General features: G+C 41.5%; 1 protein-coding gene across 1 annotated transcript in view; it reads right to left on the bottom strand.

Annotated features, from left to right (window-relative positions):
• Positions 1–2,582: 2,582 nt before the first annotated feature.
• Positions 2,583–20,670, bottom strand: part of EMCN (endomucin) — a 50,648-nt gene continuing 32,560 nt past the window's right edge. Inside the window, 7 exon segments of the mRNA XM_048942997.1 lie at positions 2,583–4,266; positions 5,430–5,503; positions 14,274–14,335; positions 15,351–15,375; positions 16,807–16,902; positions 18,237–18,302; positions 20,566–20,598. Of these exon segments, the coding sequence (XP_048798954.1) occupies positions 4,261–4,266; positions 5,430–5,503; positions 14,274–14,335; positions 15,351–15,375; positions 16,807–16,902; positions 18,237–18,302; positions 20,566–20,598 (362 nt within the window). The 3' untranslated portion in view covers positions 2,583–4,260.

The following is a 20,670-nucleotide window of genomic DNA, read 5'->3' on the forward strand; positions in this document are numbered from 1 at the left end:
CTCAGCCCACAGATTTCACGGGTGTTACTGAGAGAGGCTGCCTTTCCCTTCTTGTGGCTCAATTCTTTTTTTTTCTGAAAGAGAAAGCAGACCACCGGAGGGAGCGCAGGAAAACAGCCACTCTCAAAATGAGAGGAAGCACAGACAGTGTAATAAAATCTGTTCTCTTCATTTTCTGTATTTTATGAGGTGCCCCATCATCATGCTCCAAGTGCCAGGTGTCAGTCTGCAGCCCAGCCATAAGTGCCCAGGGCTGGCCCCAGCAGGCAAAGCAGCATTAGGAACAGGTTAATTCAGACCTGCAGTGAACCTGAAGAGGATCTCTTGGAAGAGTAATAGATCCATCCACTGGCTGGAAGAAACATTTCTAAGCAGGGACCCCAGAGCTTTTTTTGCTCCCCTGGTCACATCCAGGCTTTGGGGGGAATGGAAGAAACCCCAAAATCTCCATCCTTTGCAAGCAGTGATTCAGTGATTCTATGATTCAGTGGCACTTATTGCCACAAAGGAGTGTGCAAAATAACAGCAGCAAGAAACCTGCCTTGCAGCCGTATGCCTGGTGGTGTCACCATGGTGGCTTCTAAAGGACAGGCACAGAGTGTTGAGTGTCTGGAGTGGGGCAGTGAAGCTCAGCTCTGTCTCCCATCATCCCCCAACTGACTGTACTTGGCACGCTCCCCCTCACCTTCTTCCCTTGCTTCAGCAGCTGCAGCCAGACAGTGCACTCACATGAATGAAGTTCTTAGAAGAACAACCTGGACGTAGAGCAGTGATAAGAGGCCTGAAGTGCAAAGCTGGCAGTCTCGTGGAACCATGAGGACAATCCAGCCCATCTGTGTGTCCATGTATGAAGAAATGTGCCTTGGCATTGCTGGGAACTGAGGCACATGCAGAAGGCTCATTATTGCTCCTTAGAAAAGCTGAATTATCTCCTAGAGCTGGAGATGGACAGTTGCAAGGGATCCATGGCATTATGCATGGTTGGATTTTTTGCTGGTTTGTTCTCTGCTGTGCTGTGCTGCCTGTAATCATGTTGTGTTTTAGTTGTTTAACATCATCCAAACAGCAGCCCTGGGGCAGCAGAGGTGGTGAAGGCTTAATGCTGCCAATGGAGCATGCAGATGGAAAGTGAAGAGGAGAAGAACAGAATGAGCCACTTTGGGGAGAAGAACAACGACTCCAGGCAGGGAGGTGTCCTGCTGGTTCATGAGGAAATCTGAAAGTAGAAAATAGTAATAAAGGGCAAAAGAACACAGCTTTTCTTCTACCGGAAAGCACCACACCTGGGGGAACTGAAAGTGCTGTGGAATGGAAGATGAAAAGCATCAGTATTCCTGTCCTCCTTCCTGGTTTTATGTAATTACTGGGGGAGGATGTTTCTGAGTTGTCACTGCACTGCCTGGTGCTGCTCTGATAGTGCTCTGATGAGGTCCCAGTAGTGGGTGTCTGCCCTGATGCCCGCAGTAGTGAGGAGGGCTTTGCCAGCCATGCGTTTGTTTTTTCCCTCAGCCAGCCTGAGATCTTGACCTTGACTCTGGGTGAACTTTTGCTGCTGAAAGAAATGGGGTTTACCCTCTATTTGTGGCTTCTTGTCCTGAAGTGCTTCTTGGCACTGTTCTGCTCTTCTTGGGGCTAGTGAGCTTGCAGGATGGGTGTGGGGGAACTCAGAAAACCTTTCAGCCATATTTCAAGAGTGCTGGTGTTTCATATCCGCTGCATTCATTGGGGTTAATTAAAGTCTGTGCTTTATGGGTTGCTCTTGGCCGTAAATGGAAAAAAATCTGACTCAATTGAGAATTGACAGAGTGATCTTTAAGCTCACTTATTTTATCAGATATAGTCCTAATTTGAAGAAATTGAGGAACCATAACTGATGGTGCTGGAGAGGTCCTGAGAGCACTTTTTGGAGCACCTTTCTGAGTCATGCCATAGCAGCCTGCGCTTTGCTATGTCCACAGACATGGTGTGTCAAGTCCCACAGTGCAGTAAGTGGAACAGTGAGCAGAATGGCCAGCTGTTGGCCAGCACATATTGTGGACATCTGCCCAATGTGCCAAAATGAGCTGCATGTGGAATCTTTAGAGTACCTAATGCCTACTGGAGCTCACAGACCAGAGTGGATAGTGATGAGGCTGGGAGCAGGAAGGCTGGGATTCTGCCTTCAAACTATTCCCACTGCTCCTATGTTCCCACTGGAATAATCCATGATGAAACAGACAGCTCTGCTGATGTTTCACGAGGGTACTACATGCCCCGTGCACATGTTTTTGGCTATGCTAGTGCTCAGAAACTGCCGAGGATGTGTTTTGGACAAGTACTACAGCTAATGATTTGCAGCAAGCCCTTTTCTCTCCCCTCACCATCTGCAAGAAGGAGTAGTTTTCTGCACTCCTCGGCACGTCTGCAGGACCTGGTTCTTCCCTGCCTGCCATGCCTGGAGCACCTGATGCCTGGGCTCATAGCAATGTGCTCAGCTCACCCTGTGCCACAGCAGTGCAGTGCAGTGGCCATCTCTGGCACAGGTAATGAACTGCATTTCTGCAAAGAGAAAAAGTAGAGCCTTTTAATAAACATAATAACTTTTAATAGGAAGTTGTTTTCTCTTCTTGACACATCATGGAGGTAATGAACAAATTTTACACATGCATGTATTTTTTGTAATGTTTCTCTGGTCTTTTCTACTGTCCTGTCAGTAGGATGCAACATGCTACAAAAATATTTTAAAATCAACATGAAAATGCACAATGATTGCTTTCTTTTTTCATTGGAAACTTCAGCAATCAGGAATCTGAGTAGGTGCAGATGCTATTTGGTATATTTTAGGCAACCTGACCTTTCTAAAGCAGGTACAAAATTCCTCTGCTCTGGAGCTGGAGCAACCCAAATGACTTAGGAGCACCCAAACAGACCATAGAAGTTCAGCTGCAGCATGGAGCACCCTTGTTCATTTCTCAACTTCTACAAAACTTCATCAAAATTTCTCTTGGTGCTGCTAAGACAGAGGATTAGATCCATCACCAATGAAATAAGAGCAACAGTTAAAATTAGGGAAATGAACACTTTGTCGTAAATATGAACTAACAAATCCATTTAATCTTTTGCCATACTGCTAGTTAAGTTTTCTCAACTCACACAGGGAAATTGGAGAGAGAAGTTTCCTCAAAAGCATTGTATCAATGGTATCACAATTCAAATTGCTGGCCTGGCTCTCAGCCCCACACTTACACCACCAACTGTCTCCTTTCCTTTCCTTTCCCAAATGCAATGATGGAGTTTCTCAGCACACTGCCAGAGCCAGTGGACTGAGGCTGAGCAGATACTCACATTACTATAATTTTTGAACATTTACAGTTCTAGCAGAGTAGGATACATGCAGGTAGAAGCACTACTTGATATTTTTGCAGCATCAGCTCTGTACAGATTAAGTCTGTAATCATCACTTGAAACACTCCTTAAACTTCCAGAGTTATTCGGTAGTCAACAGAAATCTCATGCATTACTCCAAATACAGGGTTCAGCTGCACAATTGCTTTTCCTGCTGATCCCTACCGTGCACCTCAGCTCACAGAGGAGTCATTCACAGCATGTATAATGCAGCGGCTAGCCAAGGAATAGGAGAAAATTAACTGTCTTGCCTGCTACATCACAAGGACCATATTCAGCAATTTATAGAACTTCAAAAAACAAAAATGCAAACATCAGTGCAAAGCATATTCCCCCCCTTCACAGAAATAAAGCATGCACTTCAGTATTTCACCCAGGCATCCCATCCTGTAAACATTTATGACAAGTTAAGCATGTGCTTCAGTGGGGAGTCTCCAGGAAATCACTGAATTAACTTCCATTGCGGCAGTTGGCCCAGTAATGCTTCAAGGGTCAGGCCGTGTTTGTATTTTGCTACATACAATTAAAAGAACCCTAAATACCATAAGTTCAACAAAGTATGCTATCATATTCCTTCCTGTATGTGCAGAAGATTCTTGTAATAATGACTATGCAAACACGCTCTTCAACCTTCTTGAGAGTTTTTCTGCTTCTACTATATGAGAACATAATAAATACATATGATATACCAGTTATTAAGCCATCAAAAAAAGCACGTCGTTCCAGAAAGGACAGGAGGCACTTGAGGCTTAGGAGTCAAGGGCTAGTCATTAGCACAAGTGTCCTGCCTGGCAAAAAGCTTCAGCTGCTCCACAGTTCCTGTGGCACTGCAACCTTGGTGGGATGTTCCTGCACGTTGTCTTAAACCAGGCTGCTTCACATCTGAAATAACAATTGTATCTCAAGATTATTGTTCCAGGTAAGACGGCTCAGGAATGTAATAGTAAGTGGAAGTGAGTAATACAGAGTAAATCCCACATGTAGCAGATAACAGGGACTAAGTCCTTTTCAACCCAGGCCATTCTATGATTCTGTGATTCTGTGAATCAGGAGATTGTCCTGCATCCAACAGAGTCAGCTCTGGGATTTTAGAAATGTAGCAACATTACATTCTGATGTTCTAATTCAAGGGACAGATTTCACTTATTTTATCCTTGAGTTTGCATCAGGAAAGCTCAGTTTGGGCATTCCCTAGGGACATGAGAACAAGCTGAAAAATTCAAAGATGTCTCTTTGTGTTTCTGGTCAACCAGATCTGTCTCAGTGGAGGATGATAGCACATGTTTAGGGGACTCTGTCCTGCAATGATGGTGCGAGGCTGGGCTTTGTCTGGACACAACACAGTTGCCTCTGCCCACTCCCTGCCATGATATGCTCTGACATCTGTTTTCTCAGGACAACCTTCCCTTTTTCTTTCCCTTCATGGGAAACAGACAGATTGTGGTGCTTGGGAAAGCTTCACGGATGAAGGAAAATGTAGCACCCATATCTTAAACAGCAAATTTTATAGGTGCTTTAACGATCCTTGCCCTTGTATGCGTAAGAACTTTGTTCAACACTTGCCAGTTCTGCATGTTGGCAGTCAAGAAGTTTAAGGCAATCAACTGTGTCAATAAGAGTACTTGCTTTTGCACAGTGTGGAACAGCTACAGCCTTGTCATGAAACCAAAGGTGCTGAATGTGTAAGTTCCTTTCCTGTGGGCAACTGCCTGAAAAAATCTACTTCTTTTTGTAAGTTCATTTACTAGGAATTTTACTAGGAAATTACAACCAGAAAATGAGCAGCTAAGGCCACATGCTAAGTCCATAAATGTCGACCTCTGTGTGATGGCAGCTTCTTCAGCTGCCATGGACTTCTGCAGCCTTGGTTTGCCCAGGACTCTTGTTCTGGATGGACTCTGCAAGCTGAGTTTTGTTTAAGTCATTGCTCACCTTGTTTTGTATTTTTAACCCTGTTTAGTTATATAGCACAATATCAAGATCAACAAGTGTTATCCAGACAGGTACTAACATTACAGAACTTGAGACAAAAGTAAGAAACTTACATATTTATTGCTGAAGTTTGAAGAGGAATCATCACACTGTCGAGCTTTATTCTTCCCCTGAGATGAATTCTCTCCTAAATAACAGAAAATATGTTTTGCATCAGTTAAACATACAGGGAGAGGACTAATGAGTCCAGCAGCAGCACATCACTGGCCTCTGCATACACTATCCTGTCTCCTTGTTGGGAGCAGCAAGAATTGTCACACAGTAGATCCTCACTGCTCCCTGGGTGTCATAGAGTATATTCTCCCTACAATTTGGTCTCAATGGAGTGTTATTACCACAATAAACTTCACTGAGAAGGACTGAATATTTTTCAACAATAATGTGCTTGAATGTGCTCACTTCCCAAGTGTTCAATTTTGGATAAAATTATTTCAAAACACATTATAAAATGCTGCTAAGTTAGTGCTTCAGAAGTTCTGATGGTATTAAATTTCAATTAAAAAAGCCTTCAGCAACTACTTCAACAATTCATATGAAATTTTAAGAGAAAGTATAAGTTTCTGGTAGAAAGAAAAAAGAAACATTTCAACAAGATTGATATATTTTACCATGGGGAAGATAATAGTCACTAGTTGTAATAGATATCAATAATGGGCTATTGGTTGCATTCTCAGGTGGTTTCTCTGCTGGGCTTTGAGGCAGACTTTCATGGAAGGCACATACTTTGCACAGAGGGAAAGCAATGTGTCTAAGGACATCTCCCCAGATATGTATCCCCGCTGATGTCAATAGGCTTTGGATCAGAGCACAAAATGAGTGAGTCCCATGCTGCTGCAGAGTCTGTCTGGGTTTTCTGGTGCTAAACACATAAGCTCAAGGGCAGAGTGAGCTGCCATCAACTATTGCTGTGGTCAGCATCTCTCTGTACTGTCAGTGACTGTCTGATGGGAGGCTCTGGGACTGCAAATGTGTCTGAAGGTATCTGCATTATGGTGTCTACAATAATTAGTGCCAATAAACCACCAGGTGATGAACACAGACTGATGATACACTGAGGAGGAAATAATCACATAGACGTTCCCTGATCAGGAGTAACATGGATAACAAACAGTTTTAGGTATGTGACTGCAGTATGCCTTGAGACCACACGGAGAGGCATCTAGGACAGTTTTGGAGTTTAATGGCTCAGTGCTCTAATGCTGTGCTAAATATCCAGCTACATCACAAGGAGCAAATTAAGAACAACATTCAGGTTAGTTGCAAGTGGGAAGACGTTTTTATTGATCTCAAAATAGCTGTAAGTGACAGAAATAAATTCCATGACTGCTGAAAACCTAACTTGCCATCAAAACCATCACTCAAAAAAGACAATGGATTAGACCTTGTTTCCCATGAAGGAAATGAAAACCAAGCATTTTGTTCAGTATTTTCCTAGAACAGATGATATTTAAGTTGATCAAAGGAATAATTTGATCAGGTCATTGAACTGTGTGGCCAAAGGAGAAAATATGTAACAGGATGGCAACTCTCAACCAGTGTAGCTAGATTACTTGCATGATTTGAGGGCTGTGATGAGAGAGAAGGGATGTACAAAAATCATCAGACACCAGAAACAGTGGAAAATTAGATTAATTTTGGGTTATGCATCTAGTGAAGGGTGACACACGAACTCTAGCACTGCAAACTAGATGGGAAGTATCAAGAGAGACTTGAACCACCAGCTTCTCCCAGTATTGCTATACAGCATCTTGTATCTAGTGTCACTTGATTCAATTTTATATGTATTGTGGTAAGGTATTGGAAGAATATGTTGACAAAAGAAGCTGGAGGTATTCAGGACCAGGCTGGATGGGGCCCTGCTCTACGTGGGAGATGTCCCTGCCCACAGAAGATGGGTTGGAACTCTTAGGTGGTGTACAGGGTCCCTTCCAAGCCAAACCACTCTATGATATCATGATTAGGGGTTGAAAGACCAGTGCATATTTGTCTGTTCTGCTAAGACAACAAGTAACTGGGAGATGAAGGGACCCTGCAGAGATTGGCCTGTACAGTGACCAAGCAGTGCTGGCTGGGAAGCTATGACTGCAACGCGACCCACGTTACCTGCAGTCCTGCCTTGACTGTGGGGCTTCTCCTGCTGGAGGAGGAGCTGTGAGCTCAGAGAGGTTGGCAGAGGGCAGGGAGAAGCCAACCTCAAATATATCCCGCGCTTCTACAAAAACTGAAAGACATGATGCACAGGTTGAGAAAGAGGCCTCTGACAGAACATTTGGAAAATGAAATTAGACTGATACCAACATGTAAGTCTTTGTGGGCAGGTAATCAGTGAATCATTCTATCAAACCTTTTACTTTCTCATCCTCCAGTGTTGCATCTGCTTGTTGATTTCTGTCTGAAACTAGATTGTAAACACAAAGACATAGGCACTGTGCACATTAGTGTAATACAACAGACAGAACTGCAGTTAAACTGTCTAACTTATTGCCACAGAACACTGTAGATGCCAAAGGGGATAGGAACAAAGTAATGGAAGTAAAAACCACTGCGTACTATTAGACATACAACCTCTGGTTTAGAAGGGCTACAGGGATGAAACAGAGAATGCATCCACGTGCCTTTGCACTGTTTCTCATCTTTCCCAGATATCTTGTGCCAGCTGTTGTCAAAAATGGGGATTGCGTATACAGCCTTCCATGACAGCATCCGCAGGATACTTCCCCTGGAGAGACCCAGCATAGATTCCCAAAGGAAGCTTCCATGTTCAGCACTGGGCACAATAGGATGCACTCTGCACATGTCCTACTCTAAGAAGTCTCTCTTCAACAGAAGGAGGATGGGAAAGAGTGACTAGGGATTGTTTTGGTCTTTGTAGCTTTTGACTCTTCAGTGTATTTGTTCTGAGTGCATGGGAAGTAGACAGCAAGTGGATACTGAGGCCTCTGTGAAGCTCAAGATTTAACCAGGAAAGTAAAAGAACTCCAATGAAAATGCAAGGCATTCTGATGGATTAGAATTTCACTTGTGCAGTATTTTTTTTATTTTTTTTTACTCTAACAAGCATAGTCATTTCTGACTATGTTGCATCCTGATACTAGTATATGTGATTAATTAGTGAGCATATAGTCAGATGAAAATACGGAGTATATAAGATCCATTTTGAAACTCTGAAACAAACATTTCTTTGTTTCTTTGTTTCACCTTTGCAGAAGGCTGCTGTACTAATCCCTCTATTTTTATTTTTATTTTTCTTATTCATTCTGAATCTGAATACATTATTTAGAATATACATACACTGTAGAACAGGGTGATGAATAGAGTTAACGGGTCATATTGTCATGAGTATACAAAGACTTTGACCTAGGCAAAGCCAACTCTGACTTTTGTGGGAAGGCTGTAAGAAAAAAAGGGTATAAAAAACAGACTGACGTAAAAAATAAATTCTACTGCATCTCAGATTACACTGCGTCTAAGAAAGAAAGAACTTGCAGTGCTATTTCACCATAATATCTGCTGCTGAGCAATCTCTCATAGTTGCAATCTCTTTCAAAGCAAAGAATTAAGGAAAGCATTCTGAAGAAAAGACAATTGAAGAGACTTTTTCATAAAATATGAAACTACTGCTGTAGATGCAGTAACAAAAATGTTTGTCTTGACCATGCAGAGACACAACCAGTGAAACAGGAGGGCAGTGCTGAATGGGACCCAGTGCTCAGCTGCACCCATGACCCCCAGCATCACCTGCAAACTCCCTCAGCAGGACTGAGGAACATCACAGAAAGCAGCGTGGAAGGCTAGCAAATGCTCCACAGACACAAACATCAACACATCCTCAGCAGCCTCTCATTGTAAGACTGCTTGGAAAAACCTTGCAAATTGCATAGCTCAGAAACTGTGTTAGAAGTGCAACCAGAGCTGGATTTCATGATATTTAATATTTTTACTGTAGTTTTGTCCCAGATTCACAACTGGAATGTGTGCAACCAGAGCTTTGTGGTGCGAGTAAACATACACTGAATCAAGCCATGAGAAGTAAAAAGCTGGGAAAGTTTATTCTTCTGTTTCTATAATGAAAGATACTACAACTTCAGGTGATTATACAATACAAAGTTAAAAACGTCAAGTATGAGAAAATAAGAAAGAAGGAAGGGGAAGCAGGTACTTGCTCTAACTCTTTGATGGTGGAGGACAGTTTTTCTATGAAGCAGCTTCTAGGTTTTCTACCTGCCAGGAAAAAAAAATAGGACACAGAATACTACTCACAAAAGGTAAAATAAATAAACAAAATAATATCCCCAAATTAGAAGGAATGTCAGCTCTTACCACTCACAAGCATGCAGCATATTGGCAGGCTGCTCTCTGCTGATCAGCTCTGCTTATCTAGTAAGGGAAAGGAGGTTGCAAGGGAAGCTTCAGTGACAGAGACACAGCTGGATGTGTGCACCTGGACAAAATGAGAGAGACATGAAACTACGTGCAGATGTGAAGAAACCCCATGGTGGGGTCATGTTTTACACAGCCCAACTCCATCTGACAGAAGCAAGCTTGCCTGGGTTGAGCCCCTAATGAGGCGAAAACAAAAATTCCTTACCTCCTTAAAAGCCGTGGTCCATGCTTGGATGTGCTCAGAGAAACCAAAGAGGAATATTATCTGCAACAGCTCCAGATTTGTCCCATTATATTACAGTCAAATGAATTTTTTGATGTATGAGACAGCATAATTAAATATTCTCAGCATTTGGAGATTTATGGAAAACAGTGATGAAGATGCCATCATTCAGCCTCATCATCTCAGAAGACCACAGGATTTTCCAGGTCCAAACCCTAACAACACAGGGGGATGTCTCATCACATGCTGAACTTCATGTGCATTTCCATGGCCAAAGCAATTTCTTGTGCTGAACAAGAGGAGGGCTTTTTAATTTGTTCTGTGATGATTTCAGCGCTCAGCCACCATCTTCTGCAATGGCAGGTTAGAAAGCAATAGCTTTTGGAAGAGGTGCTGATCACATGGGAATGCTAGTCGACCTACATCCTCAGTTCATTCTATTTCACACTGCATTTCCATCAGAGTACACCTCTGCAGAATGATTGATTGCCTTCTCCAGAGTGACAATAAGCTAAAGGTCTTTTGCATGTGACAGGCCAGGCCTCTTCTCAAGTATTCATAGTTTCCTGGAATATTTTCTCAGCTTCGCTTATTAGCAATTCTTGAATTTTCATTTGTATCCACAGTTGGTGTCTTGGGAAACCTTAATGCTTCTAAGTACAGTTCACCAAAATATAAGCCACATCAGCTTTGGCACACTTTTAATATCCTTCCAGAACATTCAGTGCAGAACAGACAACACCTCTAAAAAGCAAGAAAGGCATGTCCTACCCTGCTATCGTAAACAGGCACACGTGGATTAGAAATTGCCCTCATGGATCACATTATGCTTAGGCAACAGGACTACTCCTAACAACTTCAAAATATTGTCACCTGCCACATTCCTGTGAGACCAGATACTGAAGAATGAACTTGTGAACTGCCCTTAATACATTCTAGAATGGATACTCCAAGCAAAGGCCAGAAAAGAAATCTGTCAAATCATTACTCAGATTTCAATATTTCAATCACACGTCATTCATATACATGGAGTAGCCTTACTCCAATTTCCATTCCTCAGCCTTTCTGTTACTAAGGAACTGCTGTCCCCCAGCATTTTTTGTGATCAATATCTATGCTGGTTTTCAGTGAAATATGCAAAAACAATCACAGTGAAAGCAAGAAATGCTTTCACAATAGGCATTTTATCACTAACACCACGTATGATGGTTTTGAGCTCTTAGTCATCACATAAAATCCTTCATCTTATATTCATAGCAGTATTTCTACCACTTGCAGGTCTTTGGGCTATACTGAATTCCCAAATAATAAATACTTTCGCAGGTAGATTTTTTTGGAGTTCTATACTGTGTAAGATCATTTAGTTTCCCTATGAAAAGCTGACCTAAATTTGCCTATACACTCAACTAAGAATGACTGTAGTAAGTCCTGTGCTTGCACATCAGTGAAAAACTTTCAAAACAATTCAGCATCCTAAGCATTTATATCCAAGCTGAGTTTTCACATAAGTTGCATGTACAGTCACTTATCTTGCATCAAGTGCAGCAGTTTACTGCCAAATATGCATGAAAAATCAAAGTGTTTCATTTTGTCTCCTTGTTTTTTTGCTTTAGATTGCTTCTTAATAAGTGGTGCCTTAGAGCTCATAGCCATCAGGAAGTCAGGCTTCTAACAAGAGTTTTTAAAAATAAGAGTGGTAAAGCTCACTTTTGCCCCTAATGATATTGCTCCATTAAAATGCATAACTTTGGTCCAATCTTAATTTAACTCTATTCTTTTTCTGTTTTCTTTCACATTAATTGTAGGTATTTGAAATAATATTCTTGATTAAATTTAATTCACCTACACCTCTGAAAAAGGAGCCCTTCTTTTCCTTTTAATGTATGAAAAAAAGAAAATTAGGTTCTGACAGATTCCTAAGATAGGATTCTTCAGTAGTCAGTGGACCTCTGAAGATAAGCTAAGTCCAGATCAAGACACATGTCCAAGACAGATAGGATAAATCGCCTTTTGGACATATGTCTCTTTTAAATGACTGGCTTTTAAGTGTGCAAGTGGCTCAGTTGTTTAGATGTATAAAACAAGACAAGACTGAACTCACTACAAGCTTTGATCAGGACATGCCATGCATATCACCAACACAGGGTTTTTCTAGGTTACCTGTCTGAGAGGAGTTGCTGGTCATATACTGACACGTTTTGTATATAAGATTTTTCTAAACATTTTTGTAACAATTGCAGAGTCACAAAATCTTCTGAACAGAAGTAAAAATTAAAAAGTATAGATTAAAATAAAACCTCATTTGAATATATGTGAAAGCAGAACTTTGTTATATGCATGCTCAGGTTCAGGTGACCGGGCAGCCTATTGACAGCAGGAAGATGCTAAGGGTCTGACTATAAGCCTGGGGCTTTTTCTAGGAGATTTCTCCTATTAGTCAAGACGTTTTCTAATTCGGTTTGCACATGCAATCTGGGGCTGCTATAACATGCTTACTGAACAGTTGAATTCCCCCTTCAGTTGATCTGGCTTTTACACATCTAGAAATGAAAACGAACATGTAGAGAAGTGATTGTTACAAAAGTTGTAAGACAGACCAGATGAGTCAGGCATTTCCATGCTTTGTTGAGCCTGTACAAGAAGTGTTTGCCTTAACCCTGAGATTTTAACAAAACAAGTAAGTCTTATTCATGCAGGCAGGCACCCCAACATATTTGAAAATATCTGTGTGAGTGAGAAATATTTCTGGAAGGAAACAGGCCTCTCCTTCTGAGTGTTTTTAATTTTAGAAGTTGAGCGTTTCTCCAAAGCTGGGGAAAAGCAGGACTTCAATTTCAGTGAAAGCATGTTTAATTTCGAAACCTGTAAAGCTGTTAGAATTCAAGAGAAAGTGGTAGCTGTTTTAAATATGAATTGTATTAATGAGAAGAGGGCAAGAATCTTGTCTTGTAAGTGGCTATGAGTCATACCTTCCAATTATAACATGCATACATCACACTTCAGTAAAGAAGAAAATCGAGCATCCTCTGGATGGAAGAAATTCAGACACTTGCTAAGTCAGCAGCTGATTAACAGCATCAGACCTCATCTTGTGAAGAACAATGTGCCTGGGTCCTGCCTCATTTACACTCTGCAAAACACGATGACTGCTGCTGAAGTTACTTTCTTGTTGAAAGTGGTATGAGGGCAGAATCAGTCAAAAAATGTCCATGAATCCCAGTCTCAGACTTCACTCAGAATTCAGAAAGAATGTTATGCTTTTAATGTAAACATGCCCACAGCTCCATACCTCTTAAAACAGAAAAACATCCATTCTCAAAGACATGTAATGTAAAAACAATTTCCCGAATCACAAGGCTGAATTGCAGTCACGTAAGAGTCTGTTAAGTAAGTGTCAGAGCATTATTTACATTTGTGTCACAGGGAATTTCCCATCAAGGATTCAGAAGAAGAGGAAAGCAGCTATTGGGCAACCTCTGAAATGTTACTGGGGGAAGCAGAAACCTTAAAAAGTTGAATAAAGTAAGAGTGTTGTTCCTGGAGGACTTCCATAGGGAGGATGGGAAGAAAAGTAGGACTATGTAGCAGATAAAGTGAGTTACCATATGTTTAACAATAAGAAGAATAACCATGAGAAGAAAAAAGAAAAAAAAATTTAATAACTGGGAATCAGATTAGACAGAATTTTATTCCACCTCAGTGCTATTTTGTTCTGCTCTGCTCCTGTAGAACCTATAGTTACCTCCATCTCTTGCTTGTATTGGTGAGATTTTCATTTCTTTTTTGTACATTAACTGTAACCTTTACTCCTTTCAGCTTCTATTACACACACATTTTGCAACAAAGTGGATCAGTGAAGCACAGGAGAGAGTAGGACAAGACTAGAATTTTATGACAAGAGTAGGATTTTGAATACATAGGGTGACTGGACACAAGGCTGCAGCACTTACTCCCAACCCTTTTGGCTACCGGAATATTATCAGTGGACAAACATCCTTGCGTACCCAAATCTAACTGATAAATATCACTACCTTGGTTATCCCTGCACATGCCCAGGTGTATCTTACCACTGAAGAGTTAAAAAATGGTTTTCCCTATAGCAGTTGTATTTGTCACTCCCAGACACTGACACTGCACACAGTGCAGCTGTGCTGCAGCTCTGAAGGCTCCCATTTGGCTGTTTTGCAGTGTGAGGGTACCCTTGCAGTGACTTCAACCTGAGAGGAAGTGAGGATGGTTTTGCTGTTGGAAATGACATCCCCAAACACAATGACACAGAAGAATCACTCACCAGTCTCAGCAGAAGTTGTCTTCACGGACAGAAGTTTGACACCTTCTTTATCTGACTGGGCCCTGTTGGTGACAGAAGACGAGGCATAATGAGCATGCAATTCTGTCACACTGCTCAGTGTAATACTACTCTAACATCATGGTCTGGAGGCTTGAGATGGGTTTCACAGGGTGTTGTGCATGAGTCTTATTGATGGCAAACACCATACACCAGTGGCTCTGAAAAGACTCCTCTCTTAAAACGTGATAGATCAGCTCACACAACTCCAGGCTCAATTCAGTGCTCCACAGAAGAAGTACATCCATGGAAAGAGAGGGAGATATCTTTTCTCTTGGCCAATGCAGGGCATATAGCTGTGTCGGATTGCAAGAAGGAGCACCTTAGATTTCAGGAAAGATGGGAATAGCAAGTAAACCTCCTGCCCAAATGGTTTTGGTCATACAAAATCACATCCAGACCTAACAGCCTTTGGTATGTATCTTCTAATGGATTTTTCTTCATTTCACTCTCATACTTATGCCAATATCATTTTCACAGAATCACAAATGTCAGGGTTTGGAAACGACCTCAAAAGATCATCTAGTCCAATTCCCCTGCTGGAGCAGGAACACTTAGATTAGGCCACTCAGGAATGCGTACAGGTAGGTTTTGAAAGTCTCCAGAGAAGGAGACTTCACAAACTCTCTGGGCATTTTAACAGAGGCTGTGCAAATGGACAGGTGGAGAGAAGATGGGACAGAAGAGTATGTAGTGATGGAGAACGGAGAGGAACAAAGAATAAAAGGAGAGAAGTAAAAAGGAAAGAAAAGGGAAGGGAAGGAGAAGGGGGAGAAAATAAGTGGACACAACACAAGGTATTTATCCTTTCCAAAAGGATCCCTTGCAAAGCAGTTGCATGTTTCCATCCATGTTATAATGCATACAGGTGTACAGTAACTGCAACATTGTTCTCTTTAGGTAGCAACTGCTTGTTATGTTTAAGCAGAGAAAGATGAGAGAATCGCATGCAGAATTTACTGCATTCACAAGTGCCCTCCAACAGATCTCATAGCAATGCAAAGAAAAAATTTAACTTACTGTTCAGTGCCGTTCTCTTGTCTGTCTGAAAAAAGGAACAGAACTAGGGTCATTTGAGCTCAGTCAAGCAAAACATTTAGACACAGCTATTGCTGCTGCTAGCAGAAGGCTGAGTTGTGATTTTATAGTGTTTAATTAAGTATGTTAAGACAACCAGACTGGATGGTAACTGTCAGTTCTCTAGCTCATCCTTCCAGAAGATCACCATGCTGACAGTGGTTTTTGAGCACAAAACAGCTCATCCAGAAGGCAGGGTGGGGGACACAAACAGCCTGTGTGCTGCAGTGGGGTTTGCTCAGCTAGCAACATAGCCTGTCATCTCAGTCAGCGAGGAAGCGAAACATCCACCAAACCTGTTTTCTCCTCACCCAAGTGTGGGCAGATGGATGGGGTGGGACAACCTAGGATGCACAGAGCCAGCTCCCATACACAGATGGATGGCAGGTCACTGTTGCTGCCTCCTCTTGTTTTCTAGTTAATTTGCCAGTACTGTGAGCACTGGCATTTGTGTGTGGGGAGGCTGGCAAGCAAACAAACTTCACCTAATGTCTTTACCCTGAAAATTCAGTAATTTCCTAAACAGACAGCACACCTTCTGCTTTTTGTTTTGTTCTGATTGCCATGACATTGGCCAAGTTAGTTGCAACGCAGTTTGCCTTGCTCTACAGCTTCCACATCCCACTGTGATTTTGTATACCAAGTCCCAGTGATTTCACCGCTGAGGCTCTGCACAAAGCTCCTAACTCATGCCAACTCACAGTTAGGATTCAGATATGTTTGGTTGTTATTTCATTTGATGGAAAATTGCACTCTCATGTGGCCAGATTTGGCAACTCTCTGAAATACCTGGCAAATGAGATCTAATGGAATTACATCCTCATTACCTTAAGTATTTCATGGACACCAGTGAAATTTATACTGGTTTTAGCTGATCTGTCAAAAGAAACTATTTTTGCAAGTACTTTTGCTCAGTGGTTTTGTACCCATGCATATGCTGTAACCAAAAAATTTTACTCATGTATCAGGTATTTCCTAAAAGAAAGCACTGACATTTCTTTGCTTTTATTTTGAACAAAGATAAAATGAACATCAAGAGATTGTGCTGAACAGCATCTCCAAACTTATTTTCACTCTCTTTTTCTATCCAACTGACTGATCATGTTAGTGCAGCTGTTTTTTAGCCCTTTGCAGCTGCAAAAGGTGAAACAAAAATCTTTACGGCATTATATGTTCTCAAAAAAATCACAGATATTTTTGCTCCCTCTGTTCTTCCTATTGATTTTGAAAATAAAGTGCTGCTTTCCCACTTCAGGTAAATTCTCTGAAATGCAATGTTTCCTATCAGACTACTGCAGCATCTCTAGTTAAAGAAATCTCAAAAGCCTCCAGAAATGTTTTAATAATAAGCACACCGATATTTTTTCTTCCCTTTGCTCAGAGAAGGTCAACCAAATACCTGGAGTTTTCTTATGGCACACTCTGTACAAGGCCACCAGAGAGAAGGCGGAGAGGGTAATGACAATCAAGGCGATGACAATGGGCAGGATAACACCTGCAAGACATGCAGAACATCATTTTAACCTCTTATTTGCCTATACCCAGGCACTCATGTACCAGGGTGAGAGGCTCCTGGCCCCAGCCCCCTTAATCCCATGGTGATACCTTCGCCCAGGCTTCAGCAGGTTCAGCACCTGCCCCAGTGGGACCTTTGTAGTCCTAATCAGTGGTTGGCTGCAAGGTTTTCCCCTGGAGTGGGTGGTCTTAAAGGTTTATAAAAAGTGCCCCACTGCAGAAACAATTTTTTTATACTTGCAATTTTTTTTTTTTTAAAGAAAGACTCATCTGAAATTCAGTGACTAAAGCAATTTTTTCTCTTTCAGCATCGAACACCCAGAAAGATACCAAGGAATTACATAATTCAGTAACATTCCCTGCAGCACTTACAACCATGGATATAAAATGCAAGATCTTCTTTTTAAATGAGGTCCTTTCTTCCCTTTTATTATTTCCCACCATCTGCCATTTCCTGACGGGTATTTCCCAGCCAAGAAGCAAAAAGGAAAGAATTATGTCATGAAGAGAAGCTTTCCTGGGGAAACATCCAAGCCCAGCTTCTCTCCATTTATCTTTTTTTGTTGGCAGCAGTCAGCCACGTTTGGGTTTAGCCCCATGTCAATCATGCTGCAGAGCCTCAGCATCCTCCCTCCTGCTGGCCCCATATTTTGAAATGGCATCTTCACTGATTCTTTATGCAATTAAAGTTTAATATTCATATAAATGTGTATCTGCAGAACCAGAGGGAGAACTGAGAGATGAGTTCAGAGTAGAAAAACATCAAACATATTATGCTGAGCTAGTGCTTTGGGTAGGAAATAGCAGATCCACAGTTATAATCCTGCCCCAGAGACATGTGATTTTAGAATAAAAATTAAGTAACATGCACCATGCAAACAACAACTGCTTGAGCAATTCACAGAGGACTCTCTCCTAGTCCTTCCCTCCCCACTCACCCTCTCATGACACTATGGACAACATATTCATTTAACATATTTATAACATTGTATTAATATAACGAGTATTCATAATGGTATGTAAATTATATTTTCACATTCCCATTTGTCTTCTCTTACAGAGTATGACTCCACTCACATTTTCTTCTTTTTTATTTTATTTTATAACTTTGACTTCAGTCCTTGTGGATAATCATTCTGCTTGTCAGTGGGAGAGGTGTCAACTTGCTGAGTTAAATTGGGTTTGCAAGAGGGTCTATGGCCTGGTACAGACAAATAACACTTTCTAATTTGTTTCTTTGCAACTCCAAGCACTCATCTAAAGCCATGTTCATCTGAAAACTGAGAAGATGGACAACAAAGTAGTAACACTCACTAGAGTAATGGATGGTATCCTCCAATACTTTCGTTTTCTCGGAACTGTTTCCAGTGCTGCCAGAATCTAGATTTGCAGAAGAAATATTGCTTTCAGATCAACATGTAAGTACCAGAGTTTCTATAGACAACTTCCCCCACACCCCAGAAAAATTACCTTTCCCACACACCTTTGATGTTGGCATTTCTGGAGCCATGATGTGCTCCACAGCTATAAGTCCCCTAAGTAGCACCTGGATAATTTGCATGAAGGGTGGAAAAGCCTTAGGACAAATTCACATTCTCTGTGAACCATCATACAGATGCCTTTTCTGGATCATCTGCTTGCCCACTTACAGTTATGCCTTTAGGAGGTTAAGATAAAGGTCAACATTAGCAACTTCTCTTGACAAGCAAGTAAATAACAAGTGTGTGAAAAAAAGACCTGCCTCCAAAAGATGAAGAACCAAAATATCTCAGTGCTAATAATAAAAAACACTAATGGTAGGTGAAGAAGTCCAAAGGGGGGAAATACGAGTAGCTGAACATTTCCTTGACAGTTGAGTGTGACAAAGTGATGTGTGTACTTGCTCTCCCATATCTGGGGAGAGCAGGGACTGTCAGAGCCTCTGGAGCATTTTTAAGAGGAATGCATTTCTGCCTTCAGGTGCTAATCTGAACTGGAGTTGAGTATCAGCTATCCAAGATACCCATCAAAGTTGTAATGCAAGACAGACAGCTCCTATTGCTCATGCATCGAAACCAGTGTAGTTGCATTGCGCTTCCAAAGGATAGAAGGGGCTGAGCTTGCTGGGTGGAGGCTGACATTAACTGAGCCACTACAATTAACTCATCAGGGCCATTTTGAGGACTAAAACACAATTCTGATTTGCTAAGCTTCCAAATGACAGGACCATTTGTTTTACAGAATCTTTCAAGTAGGCAACATTTATAACTCTCATCTGCTGAATTAGAGTAGCCAATAATGACTGTTGGTCCCAAATCCGTAGGTCTCCTTCTTTCTCCATTGATTTGGAACTCAGGTCCAGTACATTTAAATATTTCAGTGATGGTTTTTTCTCCATTATTCTCTTTTTGTCCATATTCCCATGCTCATAACATCCTGATCCACTCCAATATGTATGAGCATGTTGTCTTCTGATGTAAGAGGAGTAAAGCAGAGAAAAGCCAGGCGGCAGCTCTTTCAGTAGAGATGCTAGTATCTTGGTTTTCAAGATACCTACAAGCCAGGCAATTCTAACTTAAACTACTGTGTGGATATAGTATGGTGTCTGTACAATGTAGCCCCAACTGAGGCATTTAGATGTTATACGCAGGAAACCATCACTGCCTGAGACCCTTGTCCCTGAACATCCTACCATGTTTCTTTAAAGTTCTCTCTCCTCTGGTGCCTGTGTGCTGAAAGGTGATAATGTGAGGAGGGAAATGGGAGCCATCATGAAGTAACAGAAATAATTCTTATGAATTCATGATTCTATGTGATTGCTTTGGATTTCCCAGGGAAATACAATTATCCTTTTCACTACCCTATCTGATAGACTGCAAGATACACAGGGCAGGCAGACAATTATCACAGCAGTGAGTTATTCTGGGTACTGACTGAAAATGTCAACAGAAACAAATTACACCGAGAAACGTGAAAATATGTCCGTGAACTTGTGCAGTATCGCCTCAGGAGAAAAATGGAGGGTTCAAAGGCATTGGCTATCTTCCTACTTGTCTATTAGACGACCAAGATGTGAGTAATGCAGAGAAGACAAACCCACAGGTTAGTCTTTTAATTATATGTGTGTATATATCACTGAGGAAAAGCAGTAGCTAAATGGAAGCGCTATTGAATGAGTGAAATGGATTAAGGATTTAAAAACATTATCAACGTTATCCACTGAATTTTCCTCACAATTCAGCCCATCCTGCCCACTTTCTGGAAATGGAATCTGAAAGATATTTTCCAGCTAGGGAAAGATCTGGTATCTGAATAACAATCCATTACAACAACCAGGTTCACTGGCACAGGAAGACTTTGCCTTACCCTGAGACCGGTTCCTTCTAACCACAGGATATGGAAGGAGAGCCACTGACAAAACCTAGCCCCCTGGCAAACACCGTTTCTGTATTAATTCCTACCTCACCTTTCAGTATTCTGCTACTCTGTTTGCTTTGCCTCATCTACTGGTACCACATCACATTCACTTGCATTCACTGTAAAGTTATGCACTGCAGCAATATGAGCATCCCTCATCTCCTTCTATGTACTGTGCTTCAGATTCCACCTGAGGTTCCACTTCCACCTACCCTCTTCTTTTCCAAATATTCCCTTTCCCTCTTACCTGTTGGTATTGGCAGGGTGCTCACAGAAAGGTCTGAAAGAAAATGGAAGGAACAAAGTTGTTATTATCTGATTAAGAGGTCCTTGCAAAAAGGAAAGCAAGGTC

This window comes from Lagopus muta, chromosome 4 (assembly GCF_023343835.1).
Source record: "Lagopus muta isolate bLagMut1 chromosome 4, bLagMut1 primary, whole genome shotgun sequence".
NCBI classification, from domain to species: domain Eukaryota; kingdom Metazoa; phylum Chordata; class Aves; order Galliformes; family Phasianidae; genus Lagopus; species Lagopus muta.